This window comes from Phocoena sinus, chromosome 19 (genome assembly GCF_008692025.1).
Source record: "Phocoena sinus isolate mPhoSin1 chromosome 19, mPhoSin1.pri, whole genome shotgun sequence".
Classification (NCBI taxonomy): Eukaryota; Metazoa; Chordata; class Mammalia; order Artiodactyla; family Phocoenidae; genus Phocoena; species Phocoena sinus.
In genome coordinates this window covers 5,036,494-5,057,837 of record NC_045781.1, presented here as the reverse complement: position 1 = coordinate 5,057,837, position 21,344 = coordinate 5,036,494, and the positions used below count along the sequence as shown (strand labels likewise).

The window sequence follows — 21,344 nt, the reverse complement described above, 5'->3', positions numbered from 1 at the left end:
TTAGTGGTCTTTTCTGGCTGGTTCTGGTCTTTTTCATCAATGGTTGTTCTGTAAATAGTTGTGACTTTGGTGTGCCCATGAGATGAGGTGAGCTCAAGGTTTTTCTACTCCACCATCTTGACTGATCTCAGTTCTGGAGGATGGAAGTTCAAGATTATTGTGTCAGCATGGTCTGATTCTGGTGAGAATCCTCTTCCAGGATGCAGATTGCCGACTACTTCACAAATCCCCATGGTAGAATGAGACTGACCATAGACAGCTTTTAAGCCTCAACCCCTCTCCCCATTTTTAGTACAGCTTATTGAGGTACAATTGACATACCAAAAAAAAAAAAAAAAAAGCACATATTTATTGTGTCCTCCCTGTACTCTACAGTGGGGAAGCTTTTAAGCCAAGGTGCTCCTTTGTTTGGTGCCCCCAGGAAAATCAGACCTCTTGCAGGACTCATAAACTCTACATAAACCTAAAACAGGTCTCCTCTCCTTGCTCTCTCAAGCCATTTTGTGCCAGCTTGGGAAGCCTGCACTGCTGTATCCAAAAAGTCTAATTATGTTTAAAACATTTTCATCCTCATTTGGTGTCTAGCACTACCAGTCTTGACATCTAAACCAGATTTTGGGTTCTAGTTGTTGACCTAAAACAATAAAACAGCCAGTCATTTTACAAGCAAAGTGGGTTTATTCAGAAACAGCAAAGAAGTGCAGTTCAGGACATGCAATCTATGGCAGACCACAGGCAAGTCTGGAGAAACAAAGGAGAAACTTTTTCATAGAAGAGAAGGGAAACTTGTGAAGGGCTGTCATAAAAAAAAAAAAAGGTCCATTAAAGGAAACTGGGAGTTCAAAGTATAAAGGCTTCCCATTGGCTGAGTTGTGACAGTCTCTCATTGGCTGGGCTGTTGCTGGGCAAGGATAAATGATTCCTTCCTCCTGCTGGGTACTAAAGTAGTAATGTTTCTCCAGGTGGATGGAAGAAACTTCTCTTCCTATTGGCTTTGCAGCTGATGTCAAGTGGGAGGACATGAGAGTTCCCCCTTCTGGCCTCCCGACTCCATTTTACAAGAGATTTCTGTATTAACTTTTGGAGGGTCCATCTTATATCTGTGGGATATCCAAAAGTGCAATTAACTATTTTTGAGGGAGGGTCCGTATGTTCAGTTCCTAGTTGGCCTATAAATAAAACAAAATAAACCAACCTTTCCTCCTTAAGTTAGTCTGTTTGTTCTTTTTTTAAAAAAAAAATTTATTTTATTTATTTATTTTTGGCTGCGTTGGGTCTTTGTTGCTGCATGGGGGCTTTCTCTAGTTGTGGCGAGTGGGGGCTACTCTTCGTTGCAGCACGCTGGCTTCTCATTGTGGTGGCTTCTCTTTGTTGCAGAGCACAGGCTCTAGGTGCGCGGGCTTCAGTAGCTGTGACCCGCAGGCTCTAGAGCACAGGCTCCGCAGTTGTGGCACACGGGCTTAGTTGCTCTGCGGCATGTGGGATCTTCCCGGACCAGGGCTCGAACCCTCATCCCCTGCATTGGCAGGTGGATTATTAACCACTGCACCACCAGGGAAGTCCCAAGTCTGTTCATTCTTAAGGGGAAACTTATGATCAGTGACCTTTTCAAATTACTCCAGTAAGAGCTCCAAGAATAAAATACTATTCCTATCTTTATTCCTTAAATTTTCTACTTCCTAACACTTCATATGCTTAATATGTCATTTTTTACCTCGTATACTGATAAATCAAGGCATTGCAAGCCATGGGTCTTATGCAGGAAAAAAACGGGGCACGTTGAAATATAATCATATCATATTTACAAGTAGTACTTCAAATGTTAAAGAGGGCAGAGTCTAAAGTTGTACTGCTATGGTATTTTAATCATATCTACATGAATACCCAAGGGGCAGAGTGTAGAAAGAATAACTCAAGGATGTTGTGAATATATATTCATAAAATTGTACGTTGTTTGATTCCATCATGCAAAGAAATTGTTGCAGGTGCCTTTCAACCTTAACGTCCTAAAGACGTATAGTTAGTATTTGTTACGAAGTACCACAGTGAGGTGGCATAGGCTTGATAAGATAGAAAACAATTCATTTAGAGTTTTAAAATGATTAAATTATATTAATAAAACATGACAACTCTGACACATTTTGAGTAAAATGGTATCAAAGTGATACAGTGGTTAAACGTTAATCCTACACATGTACACTGCATTCTGGGTGTTTTGATTAAGTTCTCCTTTCTGATAATTGTTCTCTTTAGTTACTAAGAATAAGACTATATTTTCTCTCATATTTGACATCAGCTATTTTCTTTGAAAAGAGAGGAGGACCATCATTTCTTCTCCATTATTTCTACCACATAAGCAGTCCTTACTAACCTATCATCCTATTCTCATGAAAATCTCAGTCTCTCTCTTTTTTTTTCTTTTGCGGTACGCGGGCCTCTCACTGTTGTGGCCTCTCCCGTTGCGGAGCACAGGCTCCGGACGTGCAGGCTCAGCGGCCACGGCTCACGGGCCCAGCCGCTCCGCGGCATGTGGGATCTTCCCGGACCGGGGCATGATCCCGCGTCCCCTGCATCGGCAGGCGGACTCTCAACCACTGCGCCACCAGGGAAGCCCAAAATCTCAGTCTCTTAATCTTAAGGACTGCTCTGTTTCACCCTCAACTGGCAGAGTGTTGGTTTCTGATAATCCAGTGGGTCCTCTGTTGTACCAACAAATCTGTAGAAAAGGATCTGAAATTATTATGATTTACATCGTTTTACATATATTTCCCAAGCTCTCATTCAAAAACACAGTGTTGTTTGTTAAAATTCAGTGTCCTGTTCCTTCAGAAAACATGAATATGAATGATCTCCACCTAATACAAGTAGGCCCTTTTATCTTAATGATCCCTTAGCAGAGCCCATCATGGTAACACATAAAAGCATGTGATGAAGGCATAACATCAATAAATTTTAAACTTCAGGTTGAAAAACATCAATAGTAATACAGCCTTTTCAAGAAACTTCATATAATAAAAGTATTTTTAAAAAGAGGAAATGGTACATTTCCAAAGATCCCCTTGCTCTACCAATACCCATCATTTCATAAATTTGAAATGATTTTGACTTTTAATAACTGTGAAGAACTTAACATCTGAAATTGATTAATCTAGGACTAGAGACTTAGTCTCCCTAGTATAAGTTATCTGATTATAGTCCATTGTTTAAAATGGTTAAATGATTTACCCCATTCATTACATTTCTAAGGGTTTCTCTCCAGTATGAATTCTTTGGTGACTCCTAAGGTCAGACCATTGTCTAAAGGCCTTGCCACATTCAGTACATTTGTATGACTTCTCTCCAGTATGTATTCTCTCATGACCCCAAAGGTGTGAACGTTTGATAAAAGCCTTACCACACATATTACATTTGTGTGGCTTCTCTCCAGGATGTATATTCTGATGTCTGGTGAGGCTTGAGTACTGCTTAAAGGCTTTGCCACATTCATTACATTTGTAAGGTTTCTCTCCAGTATGAATTCTCTGATGAATTGTTAGGTTTGAGTTTTGACTGAAGGCCTTGCTACATACATTACATTTATATGGTTTCTCTCCAGTATGGATCCTCTGATGTCGGGTGAGGCGTGAACACCAGTTAAAGGATTTGCCACATTCATTACATTTGTAAGGTTTCTCTCTACCATGAATTCTCTGATAATCCTCCAAGCTTGAGCTCTGAATAAAAGCATTATCAGTTACATTAGATTCATGATTTTTCTTTTTGGTATGTATTTTCTGATGTCTAGTAAGGTGTACGAATTGTGTGTAGGCTTTATCACACGCATTACATTTGTAAGGTTTCTCTCCAGTATGGTTTCTTTTATGTTTAGTTAGGCTTGAACACACAGTGAAGGCCTTGCCACATTCATTACATTTATAAGGTTTCTCCCCGGTATGGATTCTCTGATGTTCTATAAGACTTGAACTTTGGATGAAAGCCTTACCACACTCATTACATTTGTGTGGTTTTTCTCCAGTATGAATTTTCTGATGTTTTACCAGACTTGAAATGTGGATAAAAGCCTTGCCACACACAGTACATTTGTGTGGCTTTTCTCCAGGATGTACATTCTGATGTTTAGTCAGGTGTGAGCACTGCTTAAAAGCTTTGCCACATTCATTACATTTATAAGGCTTCTCACCAGTATGAATTCTTCGGTGAATCCTGAGGGTAGACCACTGCCTAAAAACCTTGCCACATTCAGTACATTTGTATGGTTTCTCTCCAGTATGAATCCTCTGATGATCCCAAAGATATGAACGTTTGGTAAAACCCTTACCACACTCGTTACATTTGTAAGGTTTCTCTCCAGTATGAATTCTCTCATGACGCCAAAGGTCTGAACATTTGATAAAAGCCTTACCACATTCATTACACTTGTGTGGTTTCTCTCCAGTATGAATTCTCCAATGATTTGTAAGGTGGGAATTCTGATTGAAGACCTTGTCACATATATTACATTTATAGGGTTTCTCTCCAGTGTGGATTCTCTGATGTCTTGTGAGGTTTGAGAACTGTTTAAAGGCTTTACTACACTCATTACATTTGTAAGGTCTCTGCTCAGAATGAATTCTCTGATGACTAGTGAGGACTGAGTGATGGATAAAAGTCTTTCCACATTCACTACATTCGTATAATTTTTCTCTAATATTTGTTTTCTGTTGCTGTGTAAGCAATGAGGGATACATAGGAATGAAGGAAGAAACCCTTCCATATGTGTTGCAAATGTTGGTTTTGACACTAGGAGGAAATCTTTGAAGTGATGAAATTGAGGAACAAGTTTTGACAGACTTCTCAACGTGATTACCTTCATAAATTTTCTCTTCAGTTTGAAATCTCTGCAATTCAGTCAGATGTGATTGAAAGCTTAATCCAGTTCTATTTTCAAAATGTTCTGTACACTTGTTTCCTGCATAAACTGTGTTACTTTTTATTTTTAACAAATTCTTTATAAATGACTTCCTATTTTTTAAATATTGACATGCACTTTTTCTTAAAGAAACACTTTGTTTTAAAGGTAAGTTAATCCAGGATTTGCTGTATTGTTTATCTTTTCTACCAGTGTGATTTATGTTATCTGTCATAAGCTCTCCTTTGGAATTTCTTTCTTCACATCCATACACAGTTCCCCTGACTTTGCTGAAGTCAAAATCCTCAATACCACGGCTTCCATGTCTTCCCAAGACCACTGGTTGGTATAATTCTCTGTTATTAATGTTTTTCTTCTTTAATAATTCCTTGGTCAGAAAACTAATGGAGATATCTGAAAGATAACCATAGTCTTCATATTAAGTAGAGTTGGAAGATGAATATTACACTAAAAGTAATGCTTACATTGAAGAGATGAAAAACTTCTTAACCAAACTCTATAAATGTTTAAGAATAGAAAGTGAATAGAATCCTTTAATAAAATATACATGCATTTTAAATTATTTTAACTGCAGCCTACTTTCAAACACTCTAAAACCAAATCACTCACACTATGTAAACTTACCTAATCTGTGAAAGTGTATTCTTTGACTACCACACCAAAGAACACACTAATTGGCAGTAGACAAATGGTTGTCTCATATTGAAGAGAAACAGGTATTATAAAAATGCAGATTTACTACATAAATTATTGCATGCAAATAAGTGCTAACAGATAGCACCATATGAAGTAATGATAAATAATCCAAAAAGACATAATGATTTAAGATAAATACATGAAAATTACAAATTGAAAAACTAAAAAGGTAATAGCAAAATCAGGAAGAATTTAATAATATATCGTTGGTGTGACAAAATATTCTGAGTATCTACTCTAAAACTATCTATATTCAAGCAGAATAGGCATTACACAACATTAACAGTTGGTGAACTGCAGTCGTACTCTATGCTAGCTACTGAAATCCATAATCTGTAAGTGACAATAAATAAAAAATTTTAATAAACCAAGATAAAACCAACAGGTAAATAGTAACCACAATTATACAATATTACAGACTGTGGAAATCTAATGATTTCTCCCTTAAGAACAAGAAAAAGGACTTATATTCAAAGGAACACATAATGTGAGAATTGGAAAATGTTGCATAACTCAAAACTCTCCCAGGGCAGAGATGCTGTGCAGGAGGCACTTATCAAACATATTTAGGGACTTCCCTGGTGGTCCAGTGGTTAAGACTCCGTGCTCCCAGTGCAGGGGGCATGGGTTTGATCCCTGGTTGGACTAAGATCCCGCATGCCGCATGGCATGGCCAAAAAAAAGGAAAAAGAAAAAACAACCATATATAGGGGGAAATGTATTAGCTGCTGACACTTGGGGCAAGAGATTAAAGTTGGGGCAAAGAGCAGACACGTTGAAAAGCCAGGTTATAGTGGTTAGGATTCAGAGCTTTCACTGCTGTGGCCCCCAGGTTCAATCCCTGGTCAGGGACTGAGATCCCACAAGCGGTGCAGCATGGTCAAAACAACGAAAAGAAAAAAAAGACCAAACAAAATAAACAGATAAGATGCAGAACCACAGATAAGAAGAAATCACATATACAGAAGAGTTGCATATACGGAGGACTGACTATAAATTATAAACAGTTTTCAACTGTGTGGAGGGTCAGTGCCGCAAACCCCCACATCATCCAAGGGCCAACTGTATAGTAAAGGAAACAGGAAGGAATCAAAATTGTACGTTAGGAAATACCTATCTAACACAAAGAAGGCAGTAATGGAAGACTTGAGGGGAAAAGATATGACACATGGAAAACAAACAGCTAGTGAGAGAGGTCCTCTTTTATCACTAATTACAGTAAATATAAATGGATTAAACTCCAATTAAAGGGTAGAGGTTTGCAGCAAGGATTTAAAAAATAGGATCCAACTATACAGGCATACTTCCTTTTATTGCACTTCACAGATATTGCATTTTTTTACAAATTGAAGGTTTCTGGCAATCCTGTGTTGAGCAAATATGCTGGCACTGTTTTTCCAACAGCATTTGCTCACTTTGTGTCTCTGTGTCACATTTTGGTGATTCTTGCAGTATCTCAGACTTTTTCATTATTATTATATTCATTTTGGTGATCTGTGATCAGTGATCTTTGATGTTATTACTGTAATTATTTTGAGGTACCACGAACTGCACCCCATATAGACAGCTAACTTAAATCAGTAAATGAGTTGTGCTCTGATTGCTCCACTGACTGGCTCTTCCCCCATCTCTCTCTCTCTCTTTCTCTCTCGGCCTCCTTATTCTCTGACACATAGCAATACTGAAATCAGGTCAAGTGTTCAAGTGAAAGGAAAAGCCACACATCTCTACATTTAAATCAAAAGCTAGAAACTACTAAGTTTAGTGAAGAAGGCATATTGAAAGCTGAAACAGGCCAAAAGCTGAGCCTCTTGCACCAAACAGCCAAGCTGTAAACACAAAGGAAAAGTTCTTGAAGGAAATTGAAAGTGCTACTCCAGTGAACACATGAATGATAAGAAAGCAAAATAGCCACATTGCTGGTGTGCAGAAAGCTTTAATGGTCTGGATAGAAGACCAAACCAGCCACAACATTCCCTTAAGCCAAAGTCTAATCCAGAGCAAGTCCCTAACTCTCTTCTAAGAAGGCTGAAAGGAGTTAGGAAGCTGCAGAAGAAAAGTCTGAAGCTAATAGAGGTTGGTTCATGAAGTTTTAGGAAAGAAGCCATCTCCATAATATAAAAGTGCAAGGTGAAGCATTAAGTGCTGATGTAGAAGCTGCAGCAAGTTATCCAGAAGATCTAGCTAAGATAATTAATGAAGGTGGCTACACTAAACAAATTTTCAATGTAGATAAAACAACCTTATATTGGAAGAAGATGCCATTTAGGACTTTCATAGCTAGAGAGGAGAAATCAATGCCTGGCTTCAAAGCTTCAAAGGAGAGGCTGACTCTCTTGTTAGGATCTAATACAGCTGGTGATTTTAAGTTGAAGCCAGTGCTCACTTACCATTCCCCAAATCCTAGGGCACTAAAGAATTATGTTAAATCTTCTCTGCCTGTGCTCTATAAATGGACCAACAAAGCCTGGATGACAGCACATCTGTTTACAACATGGTTTACTGAATATTTTAAGCCCAGTACTAAGACCTACTGCTCAGAAAAAAAGATTCTTTTCAAAATATTACTGCTCACAGACAATGCACCTGGTCACCCAAGAGCTCTGATGGAGATGTACAAAATTAATGTTGTTTTCATGACTGCTAACACAACATCCATTTTGCAGCCCATGGATTAAGGAGTAATTTCAACTTTCAAGTCTTATTATTCAGGAAATACATTTTGTAAGGCTATAGCTGCCATAGACAGTGATTCCTCTGATGGAGCTGGGCAAATTAAATTGAAAACCTTCTGGAATGGAGCCACCATACTAAATGCCATTAAGAACATTCATGATTCATGGGAAGAGGCCAAAATATCAACATTTACAAGAGTTTGGGAGAAGTTGATTCCAATCCTCATGGATGACTTTGAGGGGTTCAGGACTTCAGTGGAAGTAACTACAGATGTTGGGAAAATAGCAAGGAGCCTGAAGATGTGACTGAATTGCTGCAATCTCATGATAAAACTTCAACAGATGAGGAGTTGCTTCTTATGGATGAGCAAAGAAAGTGGTTTCTTGAGATGGAATCTATTCCTGGTGAAGATGCTGTGGAGACCACTGAAATGTTAAATAAAAGATTTAGAATATTACATAAACTTAGTTGATAAAGCAGCTGCAGGGTTTGAGAGGACTGACTCCAATTCTGAAAGAAGTTCGACTGTGGGTAAAATGTTACCAAACAACATTGCTTGCTACATGAGAGGAAGAGTCACCTGATGAGGCAAACTTCTTAGTTGTCTTATTCTAAGAAACTGCATCAACTATACTCCAATAAAAATGTTTAAAAAAAGAAAAGAAGGGCTTCCCTGAGGATGCAGTAGTTAAGAATCTGCCTGCCAATGCAGGGGACACGGGTTCAAGACCTGGTCCGGGAAGATCCCACATGCCACAGAGCAGCTAAGCCCGTGCGCCACAACTACTGAGCCTGCATGCCACAACTACTGAAGCCCACAGCCTAGAGCCCGTGCTCCGCAACAAGAGAAGCCACCGCAATGAGAAGCCCGCGCACCTCAACGAAGAGTAGCCCCTGCTCGCCGCAGCTAGAGAAAGCCCACATGCAGCAACAAAGACCCAACGCAGACAAAAATAAATAAATAAAATTTTTTAAAAAGAAATTGCTACAGCCACCCAACCTTTAGCAACCACCACTCTGATCAGTCAGCAGCCATCAAACATCCAGGCAAGACCCTCCACCAGCACAAGGATTATGACTCACTGAAGGCTCAGGTGATCATTAGCGAGTTTTAGCAATAAAGGTTTTTTTTTTTTTTGGCTGTGCCACACAGCATGAAGGATCTTAGTCCCCTGACCAGGAATTGAACATGTGCCCTCCTGCAGTGGAAGCGCAGAGTCCTAATCACTGGAACGCCAGGGAATTCCCTAAAGTATTTTTTAATTAAGGTATGTACATTTTTTTAGACATATTGCTATCGTACACTTAATAGACTACCGTATAATGCAAACGTAACTTTCATATGCACCAGGAAACCAAAAAATTCGTGACTCACTTTATTGTGATATTTGCTTTATGGCAGTGGTCTAGAACCAAATCCACAGTATCTCCAAGGTATGCCTATGTTCTATACGTAGGAGATTCACTTTAGATACAAAGATGCAAATAGGTTAGAAATGAAAGAACAGCAAATGAATCTGTTATGGGATGAATTGTGTCCCCCCCAAAATTACTTAAAGGAGTAATTAAGGTTAAATGAGGTCAATGGAGTGGGCTTTAATCTAATGACTGGTGTCCTTATAAGAAGAGATTATGACACAGACACCCAGAGGGAAGACCATGTGAAGACACAGGTAGGAAAAGACAGCCAGCCACAAGCTAAAGAGAATAACCTGGGATAACACAACTCTGCTGACAACCTGATCTCAGATTTCTAGCTTCCAAAACCGTGAGAAAATACATTTCTGATGTTTAAGCCACACAGGCTGTGGTACTTTGTTATGGGAGCCCTAGCAAACGAATACAAATTCCACGCAAATAGTAACCAAAAGAGACCTGGAGTGCTATACTATTATCAGACAAAATAAACTTTAAGTCAAAATTTTTTATGAGACAAAGAAGGACATTATTTATTGAAAAAAGGATAACTCATCAAGGAATTACGACAAATATACACACCTAAACAAGAGGGCCCCCAAATATATGAAGCAAACACTGACAGAATTTAAGGAAGGAAGAAATAAAAACAGTTCTAGAATAACATTTGGAGACTTCCATTGCCCCCTTTTAATAGAGAGTACAGCCAGGCAGAAGTTCAGTAAGGACACAGAGGATTTCAACAAGACTATAAACCAGCTAACTCTCACAGACATATATAGAACACTCCACCCAATAAAAGCAAAATACACATTCTTCTCTAGGTGCACATGGAACATTCTCTAGGGTAGACCATATATTAAACCATAAAGCAAGTCTCAATAAGTTGAAAAAGCCCGAAATCATACAAAGTATTTTCTCCAACCACAGTAGAAGGAAAATAGAAATGATTAACTTAAGGAAACTGGAAAGCTCACAAATATATGGAAATTTTAAAACACTCTTAAAACAACCAATGAGTCAGAGGTGATCTCACCAGGGAAATTAGAAAACACTCTAAGAAAGAAGCAAAAGCACAACACACCAGAACTTAAGGTATGGTATGGTACTGCATATACTCCCGCTGAGTAAAAGCAATTTTACTGCTGGATCAAAAGACCCACACCACTTCTGCTACACATACTCCTTGATGTGTGGCAAAAGCAGAACTGAAGAAATGGCTGGGGGTCCTAAAGAGGCAGAGAGGACTTGACATAGCCCCATGCACTTTCCTGGGGCCCCAGATGGCAATGTTTTCCCATCCCATGAGAAGGTCTCCCAAGTATTGAAATGGGAATGGAACCTGGAGAAGAACTGGGGCCAGGACTGGGGAGGCTCCAGCACTGATCTGTGTGGACTGAAAACTGGGTATAGAATGAGACAGAAGAAGAAAGAGGACTTCTTATAACCAGCCCTCCCAGTGCCCCACAAAGAGTGTCATAGGTCATGATCAAAATTTTGCCTTGGTCTTTGCATGAGCTGGAGCACCCCTGGAGACTGGAAGGATGAACTTTTACATGTCTGAAGAAGAAAGCAAAAAGTGGAAGGGAAGGGGGCTTCCCTGGTGGCGCAGTGGTTGGGAGTCCGCCTGCCGATGCAGGAGATGCGGGTTCGTGCCCCGGTCCGGGAAGATCCCACAAGCCACGGAGCGGCTGGGCCCGTGAGCCATGGCCGCTGAGCCTGCGCGTCTGGAGCCTGTGCTCCACAACGGGAGAGGCCACAACAGTAAGAGCCCCACGTACCGCAAAAAAAAAAAAAAGTGGAAGGGAAGAAAAATTTCCTTTGAGAGCTCACAAGAAATAAACATTTGTTTTCCCATAGAACTTTCCCACTTACAGGGACTTTCCCAAACTATTAACGGTGTGGCTTCCTCTTTGCCCTTCTGAGCTCTTACCGATGTTCACACCTTTGATACATTCCCACCCACTAACTTTTTTCACTTCTTTCATTTTGTTCTCCACATTCTGGGGCTTTCTCCCTTGCTCCAAAATTTAAATAATATTCAGGTCAGAAAAAGAGTTTTCTGTTTATAAGAGAGGAACATAATGTGCTGTGGCTTTTCCAGAATACAATTCTAGCCCTTTGTTCTTTTGAGAGGACGTTACAGATGTGTCTAAAAAAATATTTCACAAATCTCTTCACTCCCTGTCTCATTCTGAATGCTTAAGGAGCATCTTTTAAAAAGATAACCTAGTTGTCTTCCAAGAACTACTGAATGAAGACTACAGGGATAAGAGTGGATCCAGAATTGGAAATTTTTTAAAGTTTGCCGTAAGATTTTGTTTTTATTCATCTTCTGGAGACACTACTAATCTGATGTGTGTGACCATCTAAAGAGAGGGGAAGGTTGAACTCCAGATGCTGAATTATCCTATGTTTCATTTCATAGTCAACACAGCTTCAATCTCAGTCAAGCAAGGCAGGGGTTCTCAAGAGACTCACTAGGGCAGATCCCAACTTCTGGAGGGGTGTTATCCTCACCCAGGGAGAGCAGGTTCCTGTAGGTCTCCAACATCACGTCCCTGTACAAGGCCCTCTGAGCAGGGTCCAGGCATTCCCACTCCTCCTGAGAGAATTCGATGGCCACATCCCTGAATGTCAATAGTCCCTGAAATAAAAAACATGTTTCACTAAGAGACCCATGGGGAGAGTTCTTGTCTTCACACAAAATATGAGTAGGAAAGAGGTGTAGGGATTGATTCAGTTGAAGTGACAGATCATTTTGAGTAATTTATATGTCCCTAATTTTATTATATTTTTCCAGCAGAGGATATCAGATCCACTGAATCACTGTAGATTTCCCATTTTGAGGACAATGGAAGAAATATACAAATGAAATTATTCAACACAGGATTGTTTATGTGGAGGAGATACATATTATGTTCTACACACTAAGTGATATTCAGTACCTGGATGAGCTAGAGTATGAGTGGTATCTTCAAGCATGACAGAGTCCACACACATGCAAAAACATAAATACAGGTCTATCCATTTAACTCAGATATTCAGCCACCAACAAAAGTCAAGTGGAGTTTATTCCACTAATTAAAAAAAAGTGATTCAAGATGAGGAAAGTTACTAATGTTGTAGGTTAATTTAGCAGATTAAATAGAAAAAATGTTTATCGTGGCAGTAGACCTTTGAAGAAATACTGGATGATTAAAAATATGCCGGGCTTCCCTGGTGGCACAGTGGTTAAGAATCCGCCTGCCAATGCAGGGGACATGGGTTCGAACCGTTGTCCGGGAAGATCCCACATGCTGCAGAGCAACTAAGCCCATGTGCCACAACTACTGAGCCCATGTGCCACAACTACTGAGCCCACGTGCTGCAACTACTGAAGCCCGTGTGCCGCAACAAGAGAAGCCACCACAATGAGAAGCCTGTGCACCGCATAGAAGAATAGACCCCACTCACCGCAGCTAGAGAAAGCCTGCGGGCCGCAAAGAAGACCCAATGCAGCCAAAAAAATAAACAAATAAAATGATGCCAAGTAGGGATAAGCAACAAGGTCCTACTGTATAGCACAGGGAACTATATTCAATATCCTGTGATAAACCAGAATGGAAAAGAATATATATATGTATAATTGAGTCACTTTGCTGTACAGCAGAAATTAACACAACATTGTAAATCAACTATACTTCAATAAATTTTTTTTAAAGTGGATATGGTAAACTAACCCCCCCCAAAATTATGCCAAATAGGAAATTAAAGGAACTGTTATTAAGCAAAACTATTTCACCAAGCATCATAATCACAGGAGGCACTAGAGGCATTTCCACTAAAGGTAAGGCTGAGGCAAGTGGGCCAGCAGGCTCCTGCCCTTCACCACTGCACAGGACGCCTAGGCCGGAGCCAGAAGAGGGAGAAGCAAATTCCCATTAGCGATTTTACTGTGACACCTATTCGTAAGACATATGTGATGAAATTTTAAAAACTTTACTGAAGGATATAACAGAGACGCGATCCAAGACCGGCAAACCTACTTTTCGCTGGAAGATGTGGTGGCGTAAAGACCTCAGGGATTTAGAAATTCAGAGCAGTTCAAAGGGAAAAGAAATGTGGGATTTTAAATAAAAAGTCTGCATTATATTTAGGAGAGAGAAATTTTTTCTTTTTTTTTTTTTTAATTTATTTATTTATGGCTGTGTTCGTTGCTGCACGCGGGCTTTCTCTAGTTGCAGCGAGCGGGGGCTACTCTTCGTTGCGGTGCACGGGCTTCTCATTGCGGTGGCTTCCCTCATTGTGGAGCACGGGCTCTAGGTGTGCGGGCTTCAGTAGTTGTGGCACGCGGGCTCAGTAGTTGTGGCACACGAGCTTAGTTGCTCCACGGCATGTGGGATCTTCCCGGGCCAGGGATCGAACCCATGCTTTCCCCTGCATTGGCAGGCGAATTCTCAACCACTGTGCCACCGGGGAAGCCCAGGAGAGAGAAAATTTTGAAGAGAAAAACAAAATGGTGGGCCTTGCCAAATTACATGTGAACCTATTGACATACGTGAATGTGTGTGTGGGGGGGTATGCACAGTGTGGGTAATATCTGAAACTAAAATGAATGAAATAAAATAGCTGCAAGATATACACAAAAAAGCCAAATTAGAGATTTAGTTAAATCCAAATTAAAGACATAATTATAAACAGGAACGATTAGGACTATGCAGAACACAGTATTTTAAAATTATGCAAGGTGAGGCCTTCTCAAGCAAGACCAGAAAGCAGAGGGCAAGAAGGAAGGATTTATGTTTCATGGCAAAGAAATGCTAAACTAAGAAGGATACCAGGGCATGTGTAAAGAATTAAACTACAAAATATAAAATAGCTTTTAAATATATATCAAAAGAAAACTGAGCAAAGTATGAAAATCCATGTTTTATTTCCATAAGAGAATAAACTTGACTCACAAGTAGTTGGAAATGGAAATACAAAGGATTGTCATTTTCCCCAAAATTTTCAAAATACAAAAAGAATACAGTATCAAGTTTTGCTTACACTGAGGAAAATCTCACATGTTGGTGGCGGGGAGGGAACCTGTGCAGTTTTAGGGGAGGACATCTGACAAAAATCTATCAAAATATGAAATGCACCATTCTTGACCCAGTAGTCACATGTCAGGTTGCCCAGAGAAATCCTCAGACATCTGCAGAGAAGTCAGCCTGCTCTAAGGCAGCCACTGACACGTTCTTTATGTCAGCAAAAAATTGTAAAAGTCCCATGAGTCTTCATTAAGAGAGAGTTCCAATGAAGATCAAGCTGTATCTGTGTTTACTAATGTGAAAACCACTTCTAGACACATGCTGTGTATGTTTTTAAAATTTACAGAATAAAATACTACAACAAACATTCAATGAAGAATTTTTCCTAAAATTGCATAATGATGTGAAATGCAATCTTACAAGATCTGAGCTGAGTCTTGCCACAAAACCTACAACAGTGATTCCCCACTGAGACATGGCATGGAGATAGGGAAGGGGATGCTTTACATCCTAGTACCTAAGCTGCTGCTTTGTTGGAAGTTTGAGCACCATATATATATATATATATATATATATATATATATATATATATATATATATATCTCACATGATGCTTAAAATAAAAGAATATAATATTTATTAATAACAGTGGAACCAGAATTTGGCTACAGCCTCTCTGATGACAAGAATAAAGTTGTGGCTCCATGTCTTGGCTGAATTATAATCATTTTTACCTAAAACACCTGCTGCAAGATAGTCCTTGGCGGGAACACCGTGGTCCCTATGGGATGGATGTGCTGAGAATAAATTTTTAAACCTCTTAATGATAGATATTTCAATTGACTCCATATTTTAAAACCAATTATCGAATAAAACATCCTCTATCACTGATGTCTGTTTCTGAACTTTCTTCTCCATTCATGAGGGTAATGGAGAACATTAATGATTAATGTTTTAGAACCAGAAACACCATGATTGTTTAGCTTGTTTAGCTTTGAAAGCATTATAAAGTCAGGCAGAGCTGGTTTCCTCTTATCACTCTTCTTTTCCAGAATTTTCCAACTATTCCTACACATTAGTACATGACTTATAGGTGCAGCTTCTTTATCCTGGTTGACAGAGAGCAGACAATGCATCTAGACGGGCTCCTAAGCAATCCCTGTCACTGAATACCACTGACACCCTGTCTCCAGTCCATGGGTGTGAAGCCCTGCCCAGGACTACACCCAGTGGAGCCTCTTCACAAGTTCCAGGTCACTGGGTCATGGGGAGACGGGATCTAAGTGGAGATGACAGGCCCTGAGGGAAGGACCTGGGTGGGTGTGACTGTACAGGTGTGTCAGGCAGGACACTTCAGAGTCAGATAAGATTAGTGAATCCAAAAAAGGGCATTTCACGAAGGACAGACAAAACAATCAACTGAGAATATGACTTTACCTGAGAAAGAGCCATTTCTGACTCCTGTTCTTTCCTCTCCCTCCTCTTCCAGATTTCTTCCTCAGGCAAAGATCAGTCTTGAGAAGTCAATCCTGAGTGTCAAGAATAGGCTGTTTAATGCTTAGAATCGACACACGCCCTTTCTGAGTCATGGCCACACACACAGGGAGGACCTCAGCATGTGGAACAGACAGTCCTCTGCTGCCCACTGTCCCAGGAGGGGCTCAGGACAGTAACTCCCACACAGAGACCAAGAGGTGAGTTTTCCCACCCTCTCCTTCAGATCTCACTCCCCTCCTGAAGCCCCCACGTACGCTGTAGCGGGGGACTCGGGGCTGGACAGACCCTCCCCTTGGTCACAGACCAGCCCTGATCAAACTCCACTCAGAACAGAGCCCCCTCACCTCTCTGGATCATGGGCTGATCTCAGCTTCATAAATGGAGGAGCCAGAGCCTTGGTGCTCAAAGCTGGGTACAGATCAGAATCACCGGAGGCACTTTAAACATTATGGAGGTTCCATTCCACGTGACTCTGGTCAGGAGGCACAAAAGATGTATCGGCAAAACGCCTCAGCAATGTACTGTGATACCGGAGTTGAGGTGGGGAGGCCCAGCCCCCCTCCCACCTTGCGCTCTGCTCTCTCCTGGGGCCTTGCTGTCACGCGCATCCAGCCAGGGGAAGGGGACGGGGAAGGGAAGCAGCAGAGAAACATGCAGAGCAGGCGATATGGACCGGAAGTAGGGGTGAGGGAGTGGCTGGAATGTTATCAGGGGGGCGGGGGGGGGGGGGGGGGGGGGAGGAGGGAGAAGCCAGAGAAGGTGCCAGTGAGAGGTGACAGCAGAACAAAGACCCGAGGAAAGAAGGGATTTTGCTACCTGCAAGTGAAGGGTCAGAGGCCTCTAGGCAGAGGGACACCATGGGAAGGCCCTGAAGTGGTAGTGTCCCAGAAAGGGCAAACAGGCCTGTGTGGCTTCAGTAGAGTGAGTGAGGAGGGGACAAGTAGGAGAAAAGATCAGAAGGGTATTAGAGGTACAAATGAACTTATTTACAAAACAGAAATAGACCCACAGACACAGAAAACAAATTTATGATTACCAAAGGGGAGAGGGGTGAGGGATAAATTAGGAGGTTGGGATTAACATATACACACTACTATATATCAAACAGATAACCAACAAGGACCTACTGTACAGCACAGGGAACTATACTCAATATCCTGTAATAATCTATAAGGGAAAACAATCTGAAAAAGAATATATATAATATGTATATAATATACAACTGAATCACTGTGCTGTACACCTGAAACTAACACAACATTGTAAATCAACTATACTTCAATTATATATATATATATATTTTTAAAGGGTATTAAAGCAGATAAGAAAGGGCTGTGGTCTTCAAACCTTTTCCCCCATACCCCAGGAGATTTTAGAACCATGTATTATTCTCTTATCCATTTTAACTAAACATATTTAAAATTTTTTTTTGTCATTAGTTAAAACACTAGCGAGTAAAGCAATGTATATTTTTAAAACATGCTGAGATGCTCACCTAAGCCCCAGGACCTAAGTACAGGGTCGCCCTATACTGAGACGTGGAGGACGGCAAGAGAATATATCTGGGAGGGTTCGGGGGGTCATTTTTGGACATATTAAGGTGAAGATGCCAGTTGGCTGTCCCAGCAGAGATGCTGAGGTGACGGCTGGATAAGCTGGGTACAGGACTGCGGTTTCAGGGGAGAGGTCTGGGTGGAGACATGAAAGGAGACATCAGTGTTTAAAGTTATGACATGAGATAGAAACAGAAACAGTGGGTGCAGACAGAGAAAAGAAATTCAAGGACTAAGGCCAGAGATACTCCCACAGTCAGAGACCAGGGAGGTCAGAGAAAGAGGCACAGGAAACTGAGAAGTGAACACGGAGAAGAAAATTAAAACGGACGGCTGGTAGCTACCTAAATTTATTTTCTAAAAACAGTGTGATGTGAAAGCCAAGAAAAAAGTGCTTCCAGAAGACGGAGTGCAACAAGTTTTTGAAAGGACGAGATGATGACTGAGAATATACCACTAGATTTAGAAATACGTTTAGATAAACAAAGTATCAGTGGAATAGTGGGTGTGAAAGCTGGACTGGATGGGTTTCAAATGAGAACTGGAAGCAAGAATTGAAGCAGTGAAACAAACAACTCTCTAGTTGTTTATTTTTTATTTATTTATTTTTTTTGCGGTACGCGGGCCTCTCGCTGTTGTGGCCTCTCCCGTTGCGGAGCACAGGCTCCGGACGCGCAGGCTCAGCGGCCATGGCTCATGGGCCCAGCCGCTCCGCGGCATGTGGGATCCTCCCAGACCGGGGCACGGACCCGTGTCCCCTGCATCGGCAGGTGGACTCTCAACCACTGCGCCACCAGAGAAGCCCTAGTTGTTTATTTTGTTCTGAAATGGAGAGTAAGAAAGGGCACTTACTAGAGTGGGAAATATAGCTAATAGAAGATTTTTTGTTTTAAAGATGGGCAATATCTTTTTTGCTGTTTCTTTTTAAGATGGGACAATATCACCATCTGTATATGCTGAACAAAATAACTACCCAGAGATACAAACTGATGACACAGTGGCAGTGGCCAAAGGATGCCGTCCTGTCCTGACTTACAGCTCCTCCAGGTTTATGCCCAGAGATCTGCCCCCAGCAACCCCCCCCAATGAAAACCCCCATCACCTGACCCCAGTCCCACCCCACACTCCCACAGGCTCCCAGTGGGCACCCCACAATGTTACAGGACAGAATCCCCTACTGAGCTGCACACTCTGCCGTGGCATCCCACACCACGTTCCAAACGCCAGTAGCTTCCGTTCTGGCAGGAAGACACCCACCAACCCAGGATCCCATATATTCCTTCTTGGAGACCTTGCCCGCAAGTCAGGCACTGCCATAATGTCATAATGCAAGAGTAATGTCTCCAACGATCCACGTATTCCGACGAGACTCCAGTATCGTCGATGAACTTCACACTCCTAAGAGACCTCACAGAAGTTACTATGTAGAGTAAACCTCCTGCATCCATCCCCTCCGGATCCAGACACGAACTTCCTCACAACCAGGAGTTTGGCTACTGATGGCTCACAGCTCTGCACCCCGCCGCCCCTTGAAAACTGGACTCAGCCACAGGGAGCTGCCGCCCCAAAATCACGACACCTCCTTGGACAGCCGGTGTCCAATGTCTGATCAGTGCAGGATAGAAAAGCCTATTCCTTCCCTCGAATTGGACCAACTCCGGAGGGTCACCCCACCTCCAGAGCTCCCAGCTATAAAGTCATACAGTGGAGTCTGGATTTTCATCCTGAGGGCAATGAGAAGGCATTGAAGGGATTAATGCCAGGGAATTTCCTCCCTGCTCTGTTTCTCCCTCTGCTCTCCCTGTCACCTCCTGCCCCTCTTTCTGTCCCAGCACCACGTGTCTCTGTTGTCCATGGCCTGAACTCTTTGATTCCCTCCCCGCTTGCTCTCTCAGTTCGATGTACCGGCCCCTTGCTGCTCCCACTTCTACCCCATCAAGGTCCCTCTCATCCAATTTGCTTCTCTCTGTCTTTCTGGAGGTGCCTTTTTATCTAGGTTTCTTCCTCTGGTTCACTCTTTTGCTCTTACTGTATCTCCACATCCACCTGCCCCATCCTCCACTTCACCCTCTCTTTTTCACTATTACTTTCCTTCTCAGTCTTTCTCATTCTCTCTCGGACTCTGCTCCATCCCGTGCTCTGTATATTCACAGGTATGGAAGAGAAAGATGTCCCTTGCCCACGAAGTGCATTTTCCAGTGGGGCTGCGGGAATGTAAACACACCACGACAAGCACAGGCAGTGGGATGCGTTTTGTCCAGAACAAACACAGAGTGTCACCGAACGGGTGTCCCAGTGCGTGGGTCAGAGATCTCCAAAGCGGTGAGTGCAAAGTGGATGGCTAGGGAGGGGAGGAGCCGGCCGACTCCAGAGGTCGCGAAGATGGGGAGGGTGTCAGGAGAGGGATGATGTCTGTACGACCCCAAGGCCAAGGAGAAGATGTGGCCTCTGGGTCTGCACAGCCATCTCTGCCCGGGAAGGGTCGAACGGGAGGACTAGAATCCACCTCCGGAGTGAGGACTTGAAACAGCGCGTCTGAGAAAGAGAGGGGATCAGAGCCTGCGGAAGTCACTGAAGGGTTCTGAGCAGGAAAGCAACGCGGCAAGCGGTGTCTACTTGGACCTAGGGCGGAAAGGCCAGGGCGGAGACCTATGATGTCTCACGGTGCTGCCGGGACTTACCAGGCGCGGAACAAGCGGATGAAGGGGTTTTAACGTACGTGACAACCCCTGAACCTCAGGTGTGGCGGATCGAGGGCCTGGGGGCGTCCCAAACACCCGGGTTGAACCAGAAAAACCGAGGACTGTGCCCCTCGCTCTGCTTCCGGGTTTGCAGGCAACTGCGCGTGCGCGACCGTGCAGCAGGCGGGGCCGAGGAGGGGTGGGGCGTGGTGAGGGGCGGGGCGTGAGCGGTAGCCTGGACTGAACAGAAAGCCAGGGGCGGGGCCAATGTGGGGCGGGGCCTGGAGGGAGTAGGGTCTGGACTTCCGCCCCGCCCCCGGACCTTTGGAGAACTGTTATCCTGCCCAGCATTACCTGAACTTATGCTTTCGAATTCTTTGAATCTGTTTGGTGTCCTGTGGACCCAGCCCCTTCCTCGCTATTTTTTTATTTTAAACCATGGGCATGTATTACTTTTTTTTTTAAGTAATCTAATATTTTATTTATTTATTTTTGGCTGGGTTGGGTCTTTGTTGCTGCGTGCAGGCTTTCTCTAGCTGCTGAGAGCGGGGTGGGGGGCTACTCTTCATTGTGGTGCGCGGTCTTCTCATTGCGATGGCTTTTCTTGTTGCAGAGCACGGGCTCTAGAGCGTGCGGGCTTCAGTAGTTGTGGCGTGGGGGCTCAGTAGTTGTGGCTTGCGGGCTGTAGAACGCAGGCTCAGTAGTTGTGGCGCACGGGCTTAGTTGCTCCGCAACATGTGGGATATTCCCAGAGCAGGGCTCAAACCCATGTCCCCTGCGTTGGCAGGCGGATTCTTAACCACTGCGCCACCAGGGAAGTCCCTTCCTCACTATTTTAAGTTAATGTTTCAAACAGTTGAAGGTAAAAGATTAGAGTTGTGAGGACGACTTAAATTACAAG

General features: G+C 42.5%; 1 protein-coding gene across 2 annotated transcripts; it reads right to left on the bottom strand.

The window, feature by feature from the left end:
- Positions 1–2,508: 2,508 nt before the first annotated feature.
- LOC116743756 (zinc finger protein 665-like) lies at positions 2,509–20,611 on the bottom strand. Of its 2 annotated transcripts, none has more exons than XM_032612673.1 (5): positions 20,444–20,587; positions 16,554–16,681; positions 16,150–16,241; positions 12,179–12,344; positions 2,509–5,302 (listed from the first exon to the last, which is right to left on the bottom strand). In XM_032612673.1, exons 3-5 carry the CDS (start codon positions 16,162–16,164, stop codon positions 3,234–3,236), a joined length of 2,250 nt encoding a protein of 749 aa, XP_032468564.1. In that variant the 5' UTR covers positions 16,165–16,241; positions 16,554–16,681; positions 20,444–20,587; the 3' UTR covers positions 2,509–3,233. The 2 variants fall into 2 exon arrangements, 1 of the variants encoding a protein (XP_032468564.1); XR_004346875.1 differs by lacking the exon at positions 2,509–5,302 and adding an exon at positions 5,321–8,706 and having other exon boundaries at positions 20,444–20,611.
- Between the last annotated feature and the right edge of the window lie 733 nt (positions 20,612–21,344).